At 34.8% G+C, this 20,219-nt stretch overlaps 2 protein-coding genes across 2 annotated transcripts in view; one reads left to right on the forward strand and one right to left on the reverse strand.

Annotated features, from left to right (window-relative positions):
• The window catches only part of LOC143303698 (glutathione S-transferase-like), a 39,974-nt gene that overhangs the window by 4,949 nt on the left and 14,806 nt on the right, over positions 1-20,219 (forward strand). The window lies entirely within an intron of this gene.
• LOC117163167 (carcinine transporter-like) lies at positions 5,868-8,949 on the reverse strand. The gene is made up of 2 exons (XM_076625118.1): positions 6,587-8,949; positions 5,868-6,301 (listed from the first exon to the last, which is right to left on the reverse strand). Exons 1-2 carry the CDS (start codon positions 6,802-6,804, stop codon positions 6,079-6,081), a joined length of 441 nt encoding a protein of 146 aa, XP_076481233.1. The 5' UTR covers positions 6,805-8,949; the 3' UTR covers positions 5,868-6,078.

The raw sequence follows: 20,219 nt of genomic DNA on the forward strand, positions 1-20,219 counted from the left end.
TCATATTTAATTGAAATGGGGAATTGCGTTATGTTATTTGTTGATACTCTGTAGGTTAGAAATGTTAGCATCGTTATTTTAGAATTAATATTTACAAAAGGCATAAATGTAATTGAATTCTAAAGAGGATTAATTAAGAATGCTCAAGCTTTTTGTGAGATTGGTTTTTTCTTGTAAGCTACCTCTATAAATTAGACCTCTCCTGAAGGGACACGTAGTTTCGTCAACCGGTTTCTTCTAACAAGATTCGTAGAATTAGCTTTTTGCGAAGGGACTGATTTATGAATATTGTTTCTTCTGAAAAGACTGCTTTGTTACCATAAAAAATCAAGGACAGGTTTTCGTAGTTTATATTCACCGAAATATTCACACACACAATAATTTCGAACAGTACGATTAACAAATTACTAGATATGTCTGTACAAATTTCACCTTACGCTCGAAGATACAAGCAAAGCGAAAATTAAATTTCCAAAATCAAATATCAAGAACAGTAAATAACTATATGCAGAATATTCTTCTAGCGAAAGACAGACAGTCTCTACTCACTATGTACATACGAAGAGAAAGATACACACTACATTCCAAACACATGTCCAAACACAGGAATGACCTCGTAACTTACATAACACCACAACTGAAGAAATTACACCATATAACATTGAATGTGACGGATGTAATATGGCACATCAATTATCGAACAAAAAGTTTCATAAAATTCAAATTAAAAGAAATATGGGATTGCGAAACACGCAACGGGTGTGCATAAGTTATGTACGTAACTTCCAACTTACACACATGCAATAGGTTTAACCGTTACTGGCGTTGATAATAACAGAAGCACAGTCATGGATCCGTTACCATGTCTAGCGTTGTTTCAACGAGTTTCATTCCCACTTGATTTAGTGTCGGTCCTAACCGCTGGTTCACGCAACAGAGAAGGATAAAATGAACCACGACAGATATACAATTACATACTTACGTACTATATGGTTCAAAGTCTATAAATAATATTGTAGACGGTATAATTAGAGGCCTTCTGTACTATTTCCGCACGCAGTAACGTCCTAAACGTATACACGGAAAACTTTAAATCGTAGCACAATTGAAGCCAGAAGAAATTTTAAAGTGAGCTAAAAAATGAAAAACAAGCCGAAGATTCAAGAATAACAGAATTACACTGGAAACTCTATTTGGGTGGGGGGGCGGGGAGGGTGCGTTTGAAAATCGATCGCGTATTACGCGGTAGGTAGTAGTTGACTGATATGATTGGAGTAATAAATGTCATTACGGATTATTTGATATCACTTTTGAATAAAACTTTTTGAATAAAATTCAATGTCAAGATTTATTCATTATCGATACTTATCTTGTTTACAGTAGATTGTAGAATCGAGATATTCTGTTCGTAATTTTTTATGAAAATGTTCTTCGCTTTGATGAAGAATTTTTATTTTTAAAATGATATAAATGTGATATCTCGACGATATAAACGATGCTTTTCTTTATCTGTATATAAACTAAGCAACTTCTAGTTTTATAGATTTTTACACAAAGTTCGTCAAAATCATACGTAAGAAATATTTTCTTTAGATCTTGTACCGATTTACTGAATTACATATAGTAAATCATGCTAATATTTAATAACTAAATATAACTAGATATAAGTAATTATATTAAATAACAAACGGGATCACAATATTGTTTATGGGTACAGAGACCTTAGAAAAATTATGATCGTAGTCACGTAATTACATTGGTTCCTCAAGAATCCTGTCTATCTTGATAGATCATTAAGCAACGTGACTGGAATCGCATTGCGTCGTCGAAGGAAAATTTTTTATCTTTACTTTGTTGTATGAAAATGCTTTCACTGACTGTGTAGAGGTCGGACTGAGGGAAATCTGTGTTCGCTTCTGGTTTCCATAACAGTAGAACGATGGATCTTGAATAATAGATACATTTCTGTTATGTATTATAAACACGTAACTAAAGAGAATTCCATAATATTACCCAAAAACAGTTCATTCAATTTTAATTTCTGACTAGAAGAGACGAGAAATTCGCTAATGGAAAATTTTCATTTTTAAAATGCTTTACATTTATTAATACTCTTTTTTCGAAAACGATACTTATCGTACCATCTAATACTCAAAGATCAAAGCCTATCACAGTTTTCTGTTCCATCTTTTTTAAATGCTTAAAATATTGGACCTAAATTTAATATTTTTTATCATTTTATTAACACGAAATCTGTTATTAATTATTTACTGTAATATTGTACAAATATTTCAGTCTTCATTTTGCCATACTAATACATAGTGATCGTGATCTATCTTGATCATCTATCTTTTCCAAACTGATAATGTATTCCTTCATGGAATTTACCAGTTTCACTTCCTTATTGTTCATTTATCACCTAGTATCGGTAACAGATTATGTTATACGTGTTTCGTCGGCAAAACAAACAGAACTAAAGGATCTAAGAATCGCTCAGTAAGTAACAATGCGATTATGGCTGATTTCAGACAATCTGCGGCATTAAATTTTCTCACGTTGTCTCGTAACGATCGTGATTTTCCTTCTGATCCTTCAGATTAAACGTCCTTGAACATCGTTAACTAAATCATGAATTTATAACGAACCCCATTTTTCATTATTTTTTAACAAGATTCCAAAAGATATGAAAAGTAGACAAAACGGAGAGTTTATCTGAACATAATATTTATCGAATAAATCAAAATTTTATTACACGTATTTAAATATTTAAATAATCTATCATTCGAGTGTGTAATTTGTAATTATAAAATTTTATAATTCGTAAACTCGTAGAAGGCAATTAAAAACTCATGAATACACAAGTGTGTGTCACTTCATGTATGTACTTGTTGTATCGGGTATTTATGACATTCAAATAATAATATCTACATTTAGCTTTCGAAAATTAACTTGCTAATACGAAGCGTATTTACCTTCATATTTTATAATAAACTTAATTATTTCGTTAGCAATGAAACATGTGCGTCTCGCAGAAATGTAAAAAATCGTAGACAAATATAATGTTCCTAGTTTTACTTAACTTCTTAATTTTATTTACAATGATTATTGTAACGAAGTGTCTTCAAGTGGCAATAACTCAAATTTAATCCAATTTTTACGAACGCATAATCAAACTCGAATTTTATTCTTTAAGATATAGTTCATTCGAGTAACTCTGAAACGTAATTAATTAAAGCTTAGAAACGAAAGATTAAAAACATTTAATCCCCAATGGTGTATCTATTCCACTCTATATTAATATTAAAAAAAACATACAAATTGGCGTCAAAAGATGTCAATATTTACAATCATAAAAATCGCCACGTTAAATCATCTTTTCATCTACTAATCCCACTCATAACAGCACACTCACCAAACAAACTATCAATGATCGCAAACGAGTCACAATGCCTTTCACATTTTACGTAAGCAAAAAAAGAATACAACGATCGTGATAGAAACTTTACAAGTGTCCCATTTACATATGTGCGTGTCTGTGTCAGGACTGCAATCAGTAAGATTAATCTCATCTGTCGTCGACAACATGCTTCTCCGCAACCTTACTAGTTGGCACCGAATAATGGTACAATCGTCTCGTAACATGTATGATTGATAATTCGTCACGCTAGAGGGGCATATTCATTACTCGTCGCTTCAGATTGCATCACGTTAATATTAATTAGCGACAGAAACTACGATAAAGGTCGCGAACTCTCGTATATTGAACCTTAACATTGGGGCAGTGAACGATATTTATGGAGTAGAGATGATATAGCACTGCACGTACGTAGCTGTGCGCATAGTATCGGATTCCATTGACTGTTAAGGGAATTAAAATGAGAAGAGAGAAGAATTTTCCATAACGATGCTACTAAACGGTATCGAGAAGAATCATTTCGTCGATGGTCTACAATAAAAGATTATAATACGTACTTGAGGCGGATAAGTCTCCTACGTGAAAATTACATTGAAGAAGAAGAAGAGAAAGAGAGCGATATAGAACCATGCGTTCCTTCAAGAAAAAAGAAGAAAAAAACCGACTAGATGAAGTAAGTAGTTCGCAAAAATATAACGTATCGTACCTTCGTGACTTTCCATACGAAAGTCGTATTCAGCTCTCCGCGGCTCACCGAATTAAAAAAAAAATCGTGTTTGTAAGTGTGCTTTAGATACCGAAAAAAACAAGTTTTAAAAATCATGTGACAAGCGCATTTTTAAATCTGAGACGTTATCCTCTTTTGTTCTCCCGCCCCTGCCTTTTCTACGCCCTTCGAGATCGAATTCTCGCGATATTTTGCAATTCGTAGCTGCCTCTTTGGCACGAACAATTAATGTCACGTTTTTAGAGGATTAGACGCTGAAACTATTAAGAGCTGCTCGTCAGAATATTCCTTTTAATCTTTCACACGATGTAAACTTCCGTGGTAATCGACTTTGAAGTTTATTATCTCGTAATCTTTTCATCGAATTTTAATCCTTTTAGGCTTAAATCTGCCGAATTTCTGAGCACTGCGTACACATGCAAGCAAAATTTCTCTGAGAAGCGGAAAACTTCGAAATTTTTGTATTTATCTATAACGGCATTATTTTGCATTTGTATTTGTATTTATCTAAATTTCAAGAATGTCTGAAAGTTGCGAAAATTAAGACATCGATATTTTCTTGGTTGCTTGTGGTAGCTGGTATGGCAAAGTAAGTGTACGAAATTTCTGGGATCTATGGGAAAATTCTCGTTTAGCAGTTACGCGTAGGAAAACTTTCAGAAGCAATCGTAATTAATAAATTGACAGTGGAAAAAGTAATTGGCCGATCGCGAATGGTTTTTCCACGCTTATTATAGCTTTAAATCGCGTTACATCTACAATTAGTCTTGAATTGTACCTCCGTAAAAACAAAAACATGTTTCTCCACTGTAACAGCACGAACGACTCCCACGCATACGTCGAATACTCGCTGCGATTCGAATTCCAGGTATTTGTAGCTCGACGATATTTCTCGAAACACTCTGAAATTGGAATATTCTTCGCGCATTTCTAAGATTCTCCAAGGAGAGATTTCAAGCACTTCTAGGGAGAAATTTCTTGGAAGATTATCTCTGTACTCTTTATGAACATAACGTGAACTTGGCATTATAATATACAGCATGTTGAATGCTGAAATTATCGATTTTATATACAGATTGTTACGACCGTTCGCGGAGAGACGTTGTTGGAATAAACTGTGATTTATAACTTGTTATATCGGTGTCTTATTCAATTCAATAACGCACACAAATACAAAGGAAGGGTATTGCAGATTTATGGAGATTATGGAGAAAGATATTAAATTTGTCAATAAATGCTTTGTTACAGTTGGTACGACCGTTCGCGGAGAGATGCGGTCGCGAGGACGCGTCAGCGAGAGGCGTAAATTCTCGCGACGACTATGTTAATCGACGCCGCGAAATAGTCGTTCCCCTGTTTCGGTTAAGACAACAGAGGTGGTTTAATGAATGTAACACTGTATTAACAGGTTAACATAGAATGATATATTTTACAATAATATGATGAATATGTTACAGAAATTTGACTCGACTTTACGATATCTCTAGATAAATTCGTTTGCTCGTCAGATTTGTCGAAGTGTCACGTTTGACTCGTCAGAAGGAACTGATCCCCTTCGATTATTCCTTTGTCTCATTTGGAAGATGACCCCCACTATGCTCGGGTCACGCCACCGCTCGCGCCTATGATCACGTATGCCTCTTCTTGTGTGAAAAACGTAACGGTCAAAAATCGACGTTTCTAGAGCTCGCTGCTTGGCAACAACTATGCTCTTGTCGTGTAAAATTAAGGTAAAAATAAGGAACTTGTTAATTTCCGAAAAGGAGATTAAGTTCTTTTTATTTTTTACTCAATTTATACAATTTTTTCGGTTCGCGATGATACACTTTCGATACTTGGATTAGTTAAGAATTTTTTTATTAGACTGACTGGATGATTTTGAAGGGAGCATTTATATTCTTCCATTCGTTGGAGTGGGAGAAGGTTTTGTTTATACTTAGTGTAAAATTCGGAGAACGGCTGGAGTGATCGAATGCCACTCAGGCGGCTGAGAACGGGTGCTGACCGGACGGTCACACGCGATAAGGCGTTCGGAATTTCGGTTTGTTATATACAGTTGCTCGAATTTCGTCTGTGACACTCTCATCGAATTCCTCGCACTGCATCTAGAAAATGATCGAAACATGGCGACCGGTGGTGTCTCCTCGTCCTCGCGTTTCCTGTCAAAACATTGCGTTTAAAAATATTGAATCCAATCGCTTAAAGATTTGAATAACTTCCCAACTCGATCCTTCTCTTCTGTTCAAAAGATTTAAAAAGCATTTGAAGAAAGAAGATAGTCCAGTTTTCTTTTGAGAGATTTAACAGATTTTAAGAAGAAAGTAATACGAAAGCATACGAAGATGTAGATCTAACAGAATGCTTGAGAATCTTGAACTTCGAGCTTGAAGATCTGTGAATATCTTTGAAAAAAGGAGACCGAAAGTTCCTTTATGTGATTTTACCTTCCGATACAAGGTACATCCCACATCTTCTGATCTTTTCCAAAATCCTCGCTGTCCTGCAGCGTCTGCGGAAGATCCTTATTCAATGTTTCCGGCAAAAAGAGAGTCAGAAGACCGCCCATAATTCCGAGTGTGCCCAGCACAAGAAGAGGTAGGAACGAGGACACAACATTGAGATAGACTACGAAGGGTGCGAGGATACTAGCAACGTATCCCATTATATGTATCAAAGCTACACCCTGAGCTCTAACCACAGTTGGTAATACTTCAGCCGCATATTGGAGACCGATATTGTATGAAATGTTTATCCAAAATCTACCGAGAATTGCCAGAGAAGCTGTATATATACCTGAAAAAAAAATTTTAGCATTAGTTTTTAATTCTAATTTTTCATGAAATAATTTTAGAAAATTTTAAGGAATAAAAAGGGAAGAAATTATTTTATCTGTCTGTAATTTGTCTGGTTGTCTGCAATAGTTGATACAAGCATTTGCTAAGCTTAATATAAGCGTGCTTAGCTCTAAGCTAAGCACAAGCAATAAGCTTCTTATCTATAAAACGTTAATCTAGCCAATTTGAATCTAAGGGATTGTATTATGGATTACGGCTACTGAAAGCCATATAGCACTGCTGGAGCGCTGAAGCCCATCATTTTGAGGACTATTGCCAACGCCCTTTGATATATGCGGAAATACGAAGCGATCTTATGATCAAAGCAGTAGAAGGGGAAATAAAATATCTATACAACGGATACATGATAGGGCTTGGAAACTATTCTAGCAATGTAGCAAATAATCTACAAGCATTTGCATGTTATAAATATTCCAAAATATACATTTTCTTCCTTTCAAAAAGCACAATGTTATACGAATGAAAAATATTCGTCTGATTAAGTCAGAATTATCGACTTAGGTTATTTAGAAGATTGATCAGTAATATAGAAGGGTGAATATATAAAAACGAAATGTACGAACTATTGGAAACGGCAGAAGCCCAGATGCTGAAGATACCAGAAATGACGAGGGAACCACACGCCAGCCATCTTCTGCCCCATCGATCAAGAACGAGCGTGAGGAACGTGTCAGCAGGCAGCTCGGTTGCTGCAGCAATCGTGAACGTAACAAACACGTCCAGGCCTAAATTATCGACGTTTCGTACGTGACCATCGAACACCAAAGAAATCGCCATCCTATATTTCGTAAAACAATTTCATATGATAAAGAAAAGCACGCTATCATATTTCATGTGAGAAGCAAATTCCTTGCTTCAGAAATGAAGTATTTTTAGACAAAAGATATAAAACTGTTCGTGAGATTTTTACAAGATACAATTCCGATTTTACGTCAATCTATTTGATATCTGTTTAATAGCGATACGAACCAAATAACAATAAATAGAATCGTGATATTCCGTAGTCGTGGCGTTCTAAATAGATCCAACACGGAGTACGTTTTGTCTGCTTCCTCCTCTTTGCAGATTCTGGCACAGGTTTCCTGTTATTAGCAAATTTTTAACTAGTTAATGTCGTTTGTCTGTTTTTCTTACAAATTTATGTGAATCTGTTATGTGTACAAAGATTACGATAAAATCCGGAAGAAAGTTTATGTTATATTTGTATGAGACGATCCTTTCGAAATAGTTTACTTGGACGTTCGCAAATTTTTTCATTTTACTTTATAAAACATCAAACCTCTGAAAGTCGATTATCTCCTTATATCGTACATTAATGTTAATATTGCCATGATCTATTCATAGACTGAGCAGTTTCCAAATGTTTAATCTATTTGTATAAAAATTTTCAAAGATAAAAACAATATACAAATTCAATAAATAACATTACAGAAATAGACAATAACAGACAATAACAGAAATTGACAGCAATTTATCGCTGGCAATTTAGGTGATGAATAAGATATAAAATTACTAGGTTGTAAACAAATTTTCATTACGTAAAAGACCCAATTAGACTTCTATTCAAAGAAAATGATTATATGATATTCTTAAAGGCATATAAATTGGTATTTATAGAACGCACATAAAGCAGGAAAGATCATAAAAGTAGAAAATACGGAAAAGATTGCGGTAATCGGTTTATTTACCCGGAATCGTCTATAGATGTCATCGGGCACCTTGGTGCCGTTGATTCGCTCGAATTTACCAAGGATTTTAATGGCCCTGTCTATCTGACCTTGGCTGACCAGCCATCGAGCGCTTTCCGGTATCAACCATGGCGTACCTACGGCTAGAACAAGAGGAACTGAGGTGACAATACAGGTCATCCTCCAGTCGGCCAAATAATAGGCGATCCAGGGTAGAATGCAAGTTGCAAATGTGAAGAATATTGCGACATATTCGCCACGAATGTCCTCCACTTTGGTCCAACGTATTCTAATACTGGAATAAAAAGCATAATATTTAGAAGAATCATCTGTGAAAGAAATATTCTGTGAATAAAGAATGGAACAATATATTAGGTTGTCGCAGAAATTTCTTTCGTCTCGTAAGGAGATAATAGACGCATACTATTTTTTGTTTTATATTATTTTATTGAATTATATTCATTGGGACAAAATAGATCATACGTAATTCAATAAAATAATATAAAACGAAAGAAACTTTTGGGGCAACTTAACGCAATATGAAGAAGAAAAATTTGAGTTACAAATATATAAAAAGTAGATATACAATATATAGATTAATTTAACAAACGTGTTTAGTTCTACGATTAAATCGTGTTTAGATCTAATAACAAGGACTTTAATAATTTCCCGATGATTGTTCAAGCCCATTTAAATTTCCGTAAGTGTTTCGATACTTATCGACAAGAATACGTTTCTATTTACGAATTATACAGGGTGGTTGGTAACTGGTGGTACACGCGGAAAGGGGATGATTCTACGTGAAAAAAGAAGTCGAAAATATAGAATAAAAATTTTTCGTTTGAGGCTTTGTTTTCGAGAAAATCGACTTTGAATTTTCGCTCGGTACGCGTGCACTTTATCACGTCTCGTTATAACGGATCTCACTGTAGATCGTTGTCTCAATTGACGTTATTTTTAAAATTTTTTAAATTTTTAAATTTTTAAATTTTTATTCTATATTTTCGACTTCTTTTTTCGCGTAGAATCACCCCCTTTCCGCTTGTACCACCAATTACCAATCACCCTGTATTTCTTAAAGATACAAAAGGTAGAATCACGCGTAACTAGCAATATCATAAATTAACTGTGAATAAACGGATCGTTAGAGTCAAAGGATCATTTACATAATTCAAACACGAGCGTGTGTTACCTTGTTAAGCTATTTATGGTAGATATTGAAAGATCGATAAGCCTGAGATACATATTTATGTCGAAACGAACATTCTCTACGGAAAGTCGAGTCTAATTCGATGAAAACAATTGACTTCCTGAACGAACATATCGATATATATCCACAGTGCAATGACAAGTAAATATTACTCTATTTTCGTACAAGAAAACAGATTGAAACGATGAGAAGTTATCTTGAACAATTGAACTGACCTTCGCGATGAATGAATCTCGCAATTTCACGAATACGTAGACGAAATTAATGTCTGGTGCGTATACGTCCAATAAATTAGAAACGCAAGGTTGTAACTCTTTAATCGCATAACAGGACAAGATGCGATAAATACGTGGAAATATATCATAATGAACAACGTCTATTTGTAGTTGCCGTAAAATAGGGAGTAATTGCTCTTAATGAAGCAACCGTGTTAGCCACTTAATAGTGGCTTGCTTCTAATCCGGTATCACCTTCAATTAGTTGTAACTAGTGGCTTCCTGATAATTACCGCTCAGTGGTTGTTTCTTTTTTTTTGCTTTATTATAATTGCGATGCTCGAACCATGTTTACCATGGAACTCGCTTCCTTATTTAAAATCACTTTGTACCATTGAATTTTACTTTTCATGCTTCATAATGAACCAATTTATAATTCATAATAAACCAAAATGACGAACGTTCGTTTAAATCACGAGTTTCAGATATTTCTATTCTCTAAAATTACCTGAATTAATTTTTATTAAATAAAATAGCTATAGGATAATTCCACAAATCAGATATTTTGAGCAAATATCTCGGAATTTCCTGTTTAATTCGCCGTAAATTTTTCCAATACGCTCTGGACCTCCTACATATATATAACGTGTCTATACATAACTGTTAATTCATCATTTTCTCGTAATCCTAACAAACAATGCTTAAAAACTTTAACTACATTTTGGATTATTATCTCGCACGAGTAAATTTTAAGCTATTAATCGCTTTCCTGAAAATCTGGGTTGGTTATCAGCTTCGGTACGAGACCATCGAGTAACTCGGTACGCATGAAATAATCTCCCAGTTATATCCAAATGTTTAATAATTTTCTACATAGAAGTTTAATGAAAAATAAGAATAGAAGAACCTCGCATTACAAAAATCAACTTCCATGAAATCTAAATATTATTTATGCTGTCTGTAATTTTCAACATCTTCTTTCGCAAATCATCATCACCATCATCATCATCACCATTGCGACAGCCATTCTAAAATATATGTATCATTAATTTAATAGAAAATAAGAGTAGAAGAACCTCACGTTATAAAAATCAATATTCATAAAACCAACAAAATATCGTTTTTTAAATATATGTATCATTCAGTTTGTATTGCCTTTACAACGCGTAGATAGGGCGAGGAGATCTCTTCTGAAGACGAGATATTATTCTCATAGAAAGGATACAGAAAGGAGAAGAAGACGTAAAGAAGCTTCTCTGAGACCACTCGTTTCATCACTTCGCCTCTCAAGGTTTACTGCTTTTAACATTACATTATTCGCGCAGAAAAAGTATTCGCTTTTCTCCCAGCTGTTTCCGTCACCCTGTAATTTCATATCGTGTTACCGTTCGATCAAAAGCGACAACTCATTTATTGTAAACGAAGATTCGGTGCGGCACAGTTAGCAAAGATAAATTACAGACGATCGTATTAATAATAATAATCTGACCGATATCTCGCAATGCGACCAATCGATAAACGCGAGCACCGTCCAACGCAAGGACGTTGTTAACGTTTCGAAACTGATTAACGTTCGTTCTCTTCTTTCTTTTCTTTCGTTTCTTCCTTCTCGCCTGTTGGCTCGTAAAAGTATCTTAGCATTTATAGACATTTTTTATTTATTTATATTTATTATATATGATGGTATCATAATTAGTACAACAAAGTATTATTACGTTTCTGTTATATATTCATGAATATATTGGAATTTCATTAGGATCGTAATAAAGTCATATAATAATTATATCGAATATGACGTCAGAATTATAAATACGGTTATTATAATGCAGAGTTTCAATTAAGTAAATTTAAAAATCTATATACAAGATACAAAATTATTTAGCGTAATTATATATTTCACAGTAATTACAAAAATATTTAATTATAAAAATAGTCAAACATTTATTATATTAATAAATCCCGATATTTGATAACCATTTATTACATGTTTAAGGTAACTATTTATGCTGTATATTTGTACTAAATAAATGTTTGCATTAAATATCTCGTAACTTCTATGTGCATCTTCAGAAATGCTTCAAACTTTACCAATATAATCATTACAATGCTAATGAAATTTCAGAATGTTTTATATAACACATATTCTACATACATATAAATTTTCTGTGGCAAATATGTAAATGCTTTTATAAACTACTAGGTTTATACGCTTTGCAGTCTCATATTTTCCTCCCACTGTTAGCATTATCTGCAGTTTGTATGTGAGTTGTATGAAGTTGATCGAATTCTACGCTTTCAACGAGCTGGTCGAGTGAGGTTCTGCTTGAATAAGTTATAAATCCTGGCAGGAAGAAAGGCACGTGTTATTGATATCGACTGGTTAGCTGGAATGTTGAATAGGAATTTAAAGAACCAACTCAAACTTTATCGATAATAAAATATGGAAAATATGACTGCAAATAATACGTGAAAAATAATGGAAATATTCTATAGGATATTTGAATGTTTATTAGAGAATTTTAATAATAATATGGAACATAAAGAAGAAAGAAATTCGATGATACTAAATAATGATGATACTGAAAATTTCAGTGATTTTTATTAATATAAAATTAACATTAATATAAATAAAAACAAAATCTATTATAAATGATATAGACGAACTTTTTAACTAAATATCGTTAGAAAGAAAAGTGACACAAGTATACATACGAAACAATACAAAAAATCCGCATCTATCTAGAGAAATTTGTTATGAATTTCAAAGTCTGTATAAATACGTATACTAATACATAAAGCTTCTAAAGCTCTAAAGTTTTAATGTTTAAAAAAAAGTACAAAAATATTTCTATTAAAATATATATGATATTTTCCACGGTATTTTCTACGCAGTTTCTACAATTAAGGATTTCCTCGTTCCCATCGATTTTCCTCTAGTTGTGAGACCCTCGGATAATCATGTCCCTTTCATTTTATCTTCGCTACGCTCGATTATAAATACGGAACTGAATATAGAATTATTTGCAAATCAATGAATCCGATGATGTAATTTGTTACGCGCTCGAAACGAATTAGTATCACTTATCTTAGTTTCAATCAATACCTCACTTTCTCAAGTCATTGATTAAAATACGATTTACACTCGTACAGATCGAGCCTTCTTTCTCAATATTTCCGTCGAATATTCGTGATCAATCGTTTAATCGACCTTGATAATTAGAATAGAAATAAGAAAATTCGAACGCCAAATCATTAACGAACCAGCCACTTGCTCACGAATCTCGTCAACTTGGCCTTGTTTTGTCGAACAAATTGTAAATTTTTCCAACCTCGGCTTGAGTCATCGTTCAGGGTTAATGCACGTCACCTGAGTTTCTTTGGTCTCGATTTTCACAATTGGAATGCTGTCTGCAGGACAAACTTGCTATTCGATCAAGAAAACTCGTTTCAATGACTCGTCTGATGAACTTTCAATCAGCGTTCTTACGTTTCAACAGAGTATCTTCAAAAGTTTCAATCAGGGTCTTAACGCTGTACTTTCAGGGTATAAAATATCTTTCAAGACAGAGACTAGTCTAGATTTTCTCTTCAGTATATTGATATTAGAACAATAACTGGAAAATATATTTCTACAGTATTATAATTGAAATTTTTTCATGTAGAGTTATAATAAAATTTTGTATTATAAATTGCCTGTATTATGGATATCAGACAATGAATTCAGCATGAATTATATCGATCTTATATTAAACAATTTATTAGAATTTTCAATGGAATATTTAAAATGTTACTTGATTGTTTTATATTATTATGTGATATTTTTACGAATTTTAAATAAGTTTGCTAGAAGAAGATGTTCATTTTAATTAAAACCATATACATGTATGTATGTATATATATACATAGATTTATAGTTGTGGAAGCGTTCGTTGTAGAACCATTCATTCGTTACCTTCGCTTTCCGTTGGGAAGTGAAAATTTATGAAAACCCTGGTATGCTATAGTTGTCCAGAAATGAAAAGCAATTTTGAACAACTAATCCTTTGTAATCAGAATATTGTCTCGTTAAAAGAGAAAACAAAATTATAATTGATCGCGAGTATAGAGGGAAAATATTAGTATAGAAAATGATTGCTGTTACGACCGTTCGCGGAGAGACGCGGTCGCGAGGAAAACGCGTCAGCGAGAGGCGTAAATTCTCGCTACGATTCGGTGAATCGACGCCGCGAAGTAGTCGTTTCCCTGTTTCGATTAAGATAACAGAGGTGGTTGAATGAATATGACACAGTAGTAAGTTATATTTCACCGTTTATTCCACAACTTATAACGAGGATAGTTACACCGGTGCGTATGTACGAGATGAGTGAGTGACTGATCTGCGGGTGTGTATACCCGCTCGAAGGATGTTGACCGTTCGAAGGATGTAAAATCAGTACAGTACTGGGAGACGATGATGTGTCGGAGGAAAGCTAAGGATGGGTGTGTCTAGCGCACGGGACCATCGGATTTGTTGGTGCCGATGTTATTTAGGAGAGTGAGGGAATAGGCTTCGTTTCTAATTGGTTAAACGAAGGGTCTTAACCGCCCTCGAGAGAAAGTGGTTAGTGGGAGGACAGTTGCAGCGTACGTGCGAAAAACCAACTTTCCTTAGTTAAGCCGTGGTAGACAATAGTCTCGAGAAATTCCTCGGAAACAGATGTTTGTTTGAAGGACCTTAGCAGGCAAGTGACTCAGGTTTATGACGGATGCTTAAGGCTATTGAGGGTACGCCGTACGGAAGAGCGGACATCTGGTGTCCGTCTGGCCCGCGGTGTGTGACCTGGGCCAGGCAGAGAGTCTCCCGGCGTAACAATTGCGAACTAACTACCTTTAAATATTATAAATATTCAATGGTATATATAAATCCAACTATCTTAAAGTTTCATATTTTTATCTTGCATGAAATTCTTATAAAACAGGAAAATTAATTTTTCTCTGTCTCTCTCCCTCTCTTTGATATAAACGCCGCAGTTAAAAAATAAATATGTATGACCTCATGTATATTCATATGTATTTAAGCATCTTTCTTCGTAACTTTGAATGGTTTTCAATTTCATTTAAATTGTTGCATGGCAACGTGAGTTCTGTTGCAAAATTCATATACTTGTAGAAACGTCAGTCGTAAATCAAGCATAACAACAGTTTTACAGTATGTTGTAGAGATTACTTTGTTATTTAAACTTAGAGATCTTCCTGCTTACAGTAATTACAAAAAGTAACTGTACACCATCGTATTTAGAACGTCATTTATATATATACCAATTAATTGAGACTAAGTCTTAAGATAAGACTGATTAAAATATTAGCTTTCGTATCATTTGTAATACTTTCATACATGCTTATAAATAATTAATGCTATCAAAATGAAACGTAAAAACTGATTTAAAAAAAAGGAAGAGAGACGCTTCATTGGGAAATAAGGATACATACGTACAAGTACTTTTTGTAGCCACTGTGTGGCTTTCAAACTCAATTCCAGGGCAAAAAAGAAATTATTGAAAAACGGTTACCTAATATGTACATCATAGTGAAGCAATTATCAAAGGCGAATCCAACGAAAAAACGACACAAAGTGAACTGCCAGAAGCTACCCGTGAACGCAGTAGCCACCCCAGCGAGAAATCCCATTAAATTAGCTCCGAGCAAAGCTGGTATTCTTCCATATTGATCAGCAACCCATCCAAAAATTAATCCTCCGAAGATAGCGCCGATGAAGAAGATACTTTGAGCTATGGTTGGCAGTGCATCATACTGACAAACCCATCCCAGCTGCAACAGAAAACTACAGTCGAATGATTTACTTCTGATCACTATCAGCATCACGGGAATCTTATAGCAATTTCAACGCCTCGATTAAACGAATTTTCGATCAAAGTTTCGAAATTCCTAATGAAGCGCGCCTCTGTCCTTTTTCCTTTCCCTTTGAGGAAGAAAGAAGGAGAAGCTTAAGACCCTGCGCGTTCTCGCGTCCTTCTTCTGGATGCTTCCTACCCCTCGATGAATAATTCTCCTCCTGACGAGCGACGCAAAGTTCATGGAAATCCACTGGAGCAAAAAGTCTTGCAATTTATGTCGAACAAATCTGTGTGTTCGCGCTGTTGCTCGTTATAACGTTTTATTAAAGTTTCTTTTCAATCCGGTATTTTCATTTTCAGTTTCATTTTCAGATTGTATTTTATTTGGCAATGTAACGCTTGAATTTAGAATGTACTCTGTAATTTCACTACATGCACTAATTATTACTGCAATATGTACTAGTAATCCTGTTACGTACTATAATTTTCCTCTGTGGAAATCGACATTGTTAATTTTCCCACTTCTGAACTATCGATCTTTCCACAAACGTTTATTCGACCCTTTCCATCGTTCTTCTTTCTTTCCAAAAATTGTACACTACGCTTATTTTTTATCGAAATAGATCATGCAAATAATCGAATACGACATACACAGTATAAAGGGATTGATTGATAGGAACAGATAAAATATTCAAAAAGCAGGAAATTACAAGTCGAACATTTTCTGTCACCTCGGATGCCACAGACGCATAAGGGACGGTGGTATAATTAAATTCCCATCCTTGTTGGCAATCTTTCGTTGGCCACGATGTGTCCGGTACGTGGCTTCCATTTAGCAAAATTTCCGTGTAATTTACATCGTACATGCTGCATCTCGAGTAACCTTCGCGGTTGACTGGTATCGCCAGCGACAGCCTGAAACGAAGGAGAAGATAACGTAGATTGGTTCACGGTCTTCGATGCCGATGGACGTTCCGACAAGCGAGTAATTAACTTTCTATTTGAAACTCGACAAAAAACATTGGGAATCTCGAGTATTTGTTGAGCTAATAATATTGATTGTTAGTCGAGTCTGATAAAACGTATTTGATTGGAATTTCATTTAAAGCGAAGAAAGTTATTTTCAATTGTAGCTGGATGTACGTTAATTGCTGTTTTCCTGTCTTTACAAATTACTCATTCCTTTGTTTCATCAGCTGTTACGACCGTTCGCGGAGAGACGCGGTCGCGAGGAAAACGCGTCAGCGAGAGACGTAAATTCTCGCTACGATTCGGTGAATCGACGCCGCGAAGTAGTCGTTCCCCTGTTTCGGGTAGGATAACAGAGGTGGTTGATTGAATATGACACAGTAGTAAGTTATATTTCACCGTTTATTCCACAACTTCTAACGAGGATAGTTACACTGGTGCGTGTGTACGAGATGATTGAGTGACTGATCTGCGGGTGTGTCTACCCGCTCGAAGGATGTTGACCGTTCGAAGGATGTGAAATCAGTGCCTCTTGGGAGACGATGCTGTCTCGGAGGAAGGCTAAGGATCCGTCTCGCGCACGGGACCATCGGATTTGTTCGTGCCGATGTTATTTAGGAGAGCGAGGGAATAGCCTTCGTTTTTAATTGGTTAAACGAAGGGTCTTAACTGCCCTCGAGAGAAAGTGATTAATGGGGGGAAAGTTGCCGCGTGCATGAGAAAAAACAACTTTCCCTTGTCCTTCCGTGGTCGACAATAGTGTTTAGAAACTCCTCGGGACCTGATGTTTGTTTTGTTTAAAGGACCTTTTCTAGGAAATCTATGATTTATGGACGGTGCTTAAGGCTATTGAGGGTACGCCGTACGGAAGAGCGGACATCTGGTGTCCGTCTGGCCCGCGGTGTGTGACCTGGGCCAGGCAGAGAGTCGCGCGGCGTAACATCAGCCTTTTCGATTATTATTGTCTCGTATTATTATTGTCGAGTATTGTCTCGTGGTTATTATCTCAACGCTTTTATCGTGTCAATTTATTGCGTTGTGTTCATACGGGTTTGTAGAATATATAATAAACAATGCAATGAGAAATGAAAATGAGAAAATTTTGAAGAATTATTAAATTAGGTAAATTGAAGGGAAAGAAGTTCTGTGAAGGAACTGGATTGGATCTAAACAGATAATAAAGAAAGATGATCCAAGATTTGCGACCTCCGACGTATGTCGAAAACACTTACTCATTAATAACGAATGTCATTAAGATAATTCAGTGACGGTAATTGCGTCTGTTATTCTGATGAATGTTACATAACGAGATAGGAAGTCGATGTCATGATGACTGACGCTGTCTGAATCAAATCAACCCTATTCACATCCAGATAATACCGTCAAACGATGTTTACATTATTATAATATGAAATCCAATTTAAAGGCTTCGTGAATTTCTATTATCCTTCAATGAAATTATGAAATAATGGCGCAATTTAATGATAAAGATTATTATTATTTCATTAGGCTTGCTGTATAATTTGCTAGATTGTCTTCAACCAGATAAATATATCAATAATTTTGGCAATGGCTATCATCACATACTTTATCGAAAGAGAGAACATTGGTTCTCTTTGATTTTCGATCGTTGAATCGTCGAAAGAAAACTTCGCGGCTCAGAGAAAGTTCTCCTACAAACACGTACATAGCATAAAAATCGGTAACACGCGGAAGTTCTACAGGAAAAAAATCAAAAAGACTTGCTGAGCAAGGCAAGAACTTTCCAATAGAAGGTGAGCATAATAATAAATAACACTTGCACGGATGCTTGCGGAGGAGTCGTTGACTATATTAAACTAATACTAATTATGAAACAATGTAACAGTAACGGTACTAGTCGTAATTAACATACTATCGTTAACATTATCGTGATATCGAAATTTCTTCCCACAAGATCACCGATTAATTGCATCGATTTGCGAAATTCTTAGTGTTCGATGATTATCATAGTCGAGGAAAGGTATTTACAAGATATTAACATCCGCATCTAATCACATCTCGTAGCATCGCGACTTATCACGCGTATCGCCTAACCTTTACATGAATATTGAACGAACGAACACTTCGAACGCATTATGCAAGTGTACGTTACGTTTTTCATTCGCCGGTAAAAGCTTTCAAAAACGAGTTAATGAGCGAATGATACGTGGCATGCGCGAAAGAAACGAATGCTTGCCCATAGAATAGCTGAAAATGATTCGAAAAGTATACTAGCAAAATAACAATAGATTCAGATGATAACTGACCAGTCGAGCAGGATTAGTCACAGCCTTTTAACAATTCTATCGATTTTTTGCTACTATTATACTTATTTACTCCAAAGCTAAGATCCTACCTAGGCTAAACTAAACGTTAACTATGACTCACAGTTGGAAAATGCACTTATCTTATACGTAATCATTTATCAATTACTGAGTTCGTTAAGTTCTATTTTTGTTTGCTGAAAGGAAAAAATCTTCCATTAATTAATCATCGCTATATCGTTGTTTGCTATTGTCTTTCGTCTGATCGACAATCATTTACCCATTCCATCGTTGTAGAACTCTTCATTTCTGGTTCCTATAATCTGGTATTTAATATCATCGAATTTATTTTGAAGCACGTGCACGTGCCAAAAAATTAGGTCACGGAAGTTTTATGCATTTCTGTGAAATCTGAAAGGGCAAAATTGCAAAGTACACGTGTGACACGTGGAAATATATAAAACATCGGAAAGTAGCACGCTTTGTAACGTTTAATCGAGGTAAAACAATTTTTTATCCAGCTTCTAGTTTTTTCTTTCGCTTCCTTTATATTCTGAAAAATATGCGTAAAAATCCGCAGGCTACGTATTATGACGTAAACGGAATGGAACGAATCAATAATAGAATAAATTAAATAATATTAATATTAAAATATTAAATAATATTAATATTAAAATATTAAATAATATTAATATTAATATAAAAATTATAATAATAATAATCGATAATAAAAGAAATTAAGGACAATGGAACACATATTCGATTTATACTAAATATCCGCGGCTGTCCTGATATTTATTGCCAGTCGCGTACATACGTTCAAGTTATAATTTCTAATACCATTAGAAAGTTAGGAGAATTTTAATCGAGAACGAGCTCTATACCCTTTGAACGTAATTTGTTCGTCACTTAATCGCTGCACGCGGTAAACACTAACGAGCAGCTCTTAAACAAAAGTATTTGTACGTTATGGTCAACAACGGGGTGACTAGTTATTAGCGCGTTCTCCTGTTTCATTGAA

The sequence above is a fragment of the Bombus vancouverensis genome, chromosome 15 (assembly GCF_051014615.1).
Source record: "Bombus vancouverensis nearcticus chromosome 15, iyBomVanc1_principal, whole genome shotgun sequence".
NCBI lineage: Eukaryota > Metazoa > Arthropoda > Insecta > Hymenoptera > Apidae > Bombus > Bombus vancouverensis.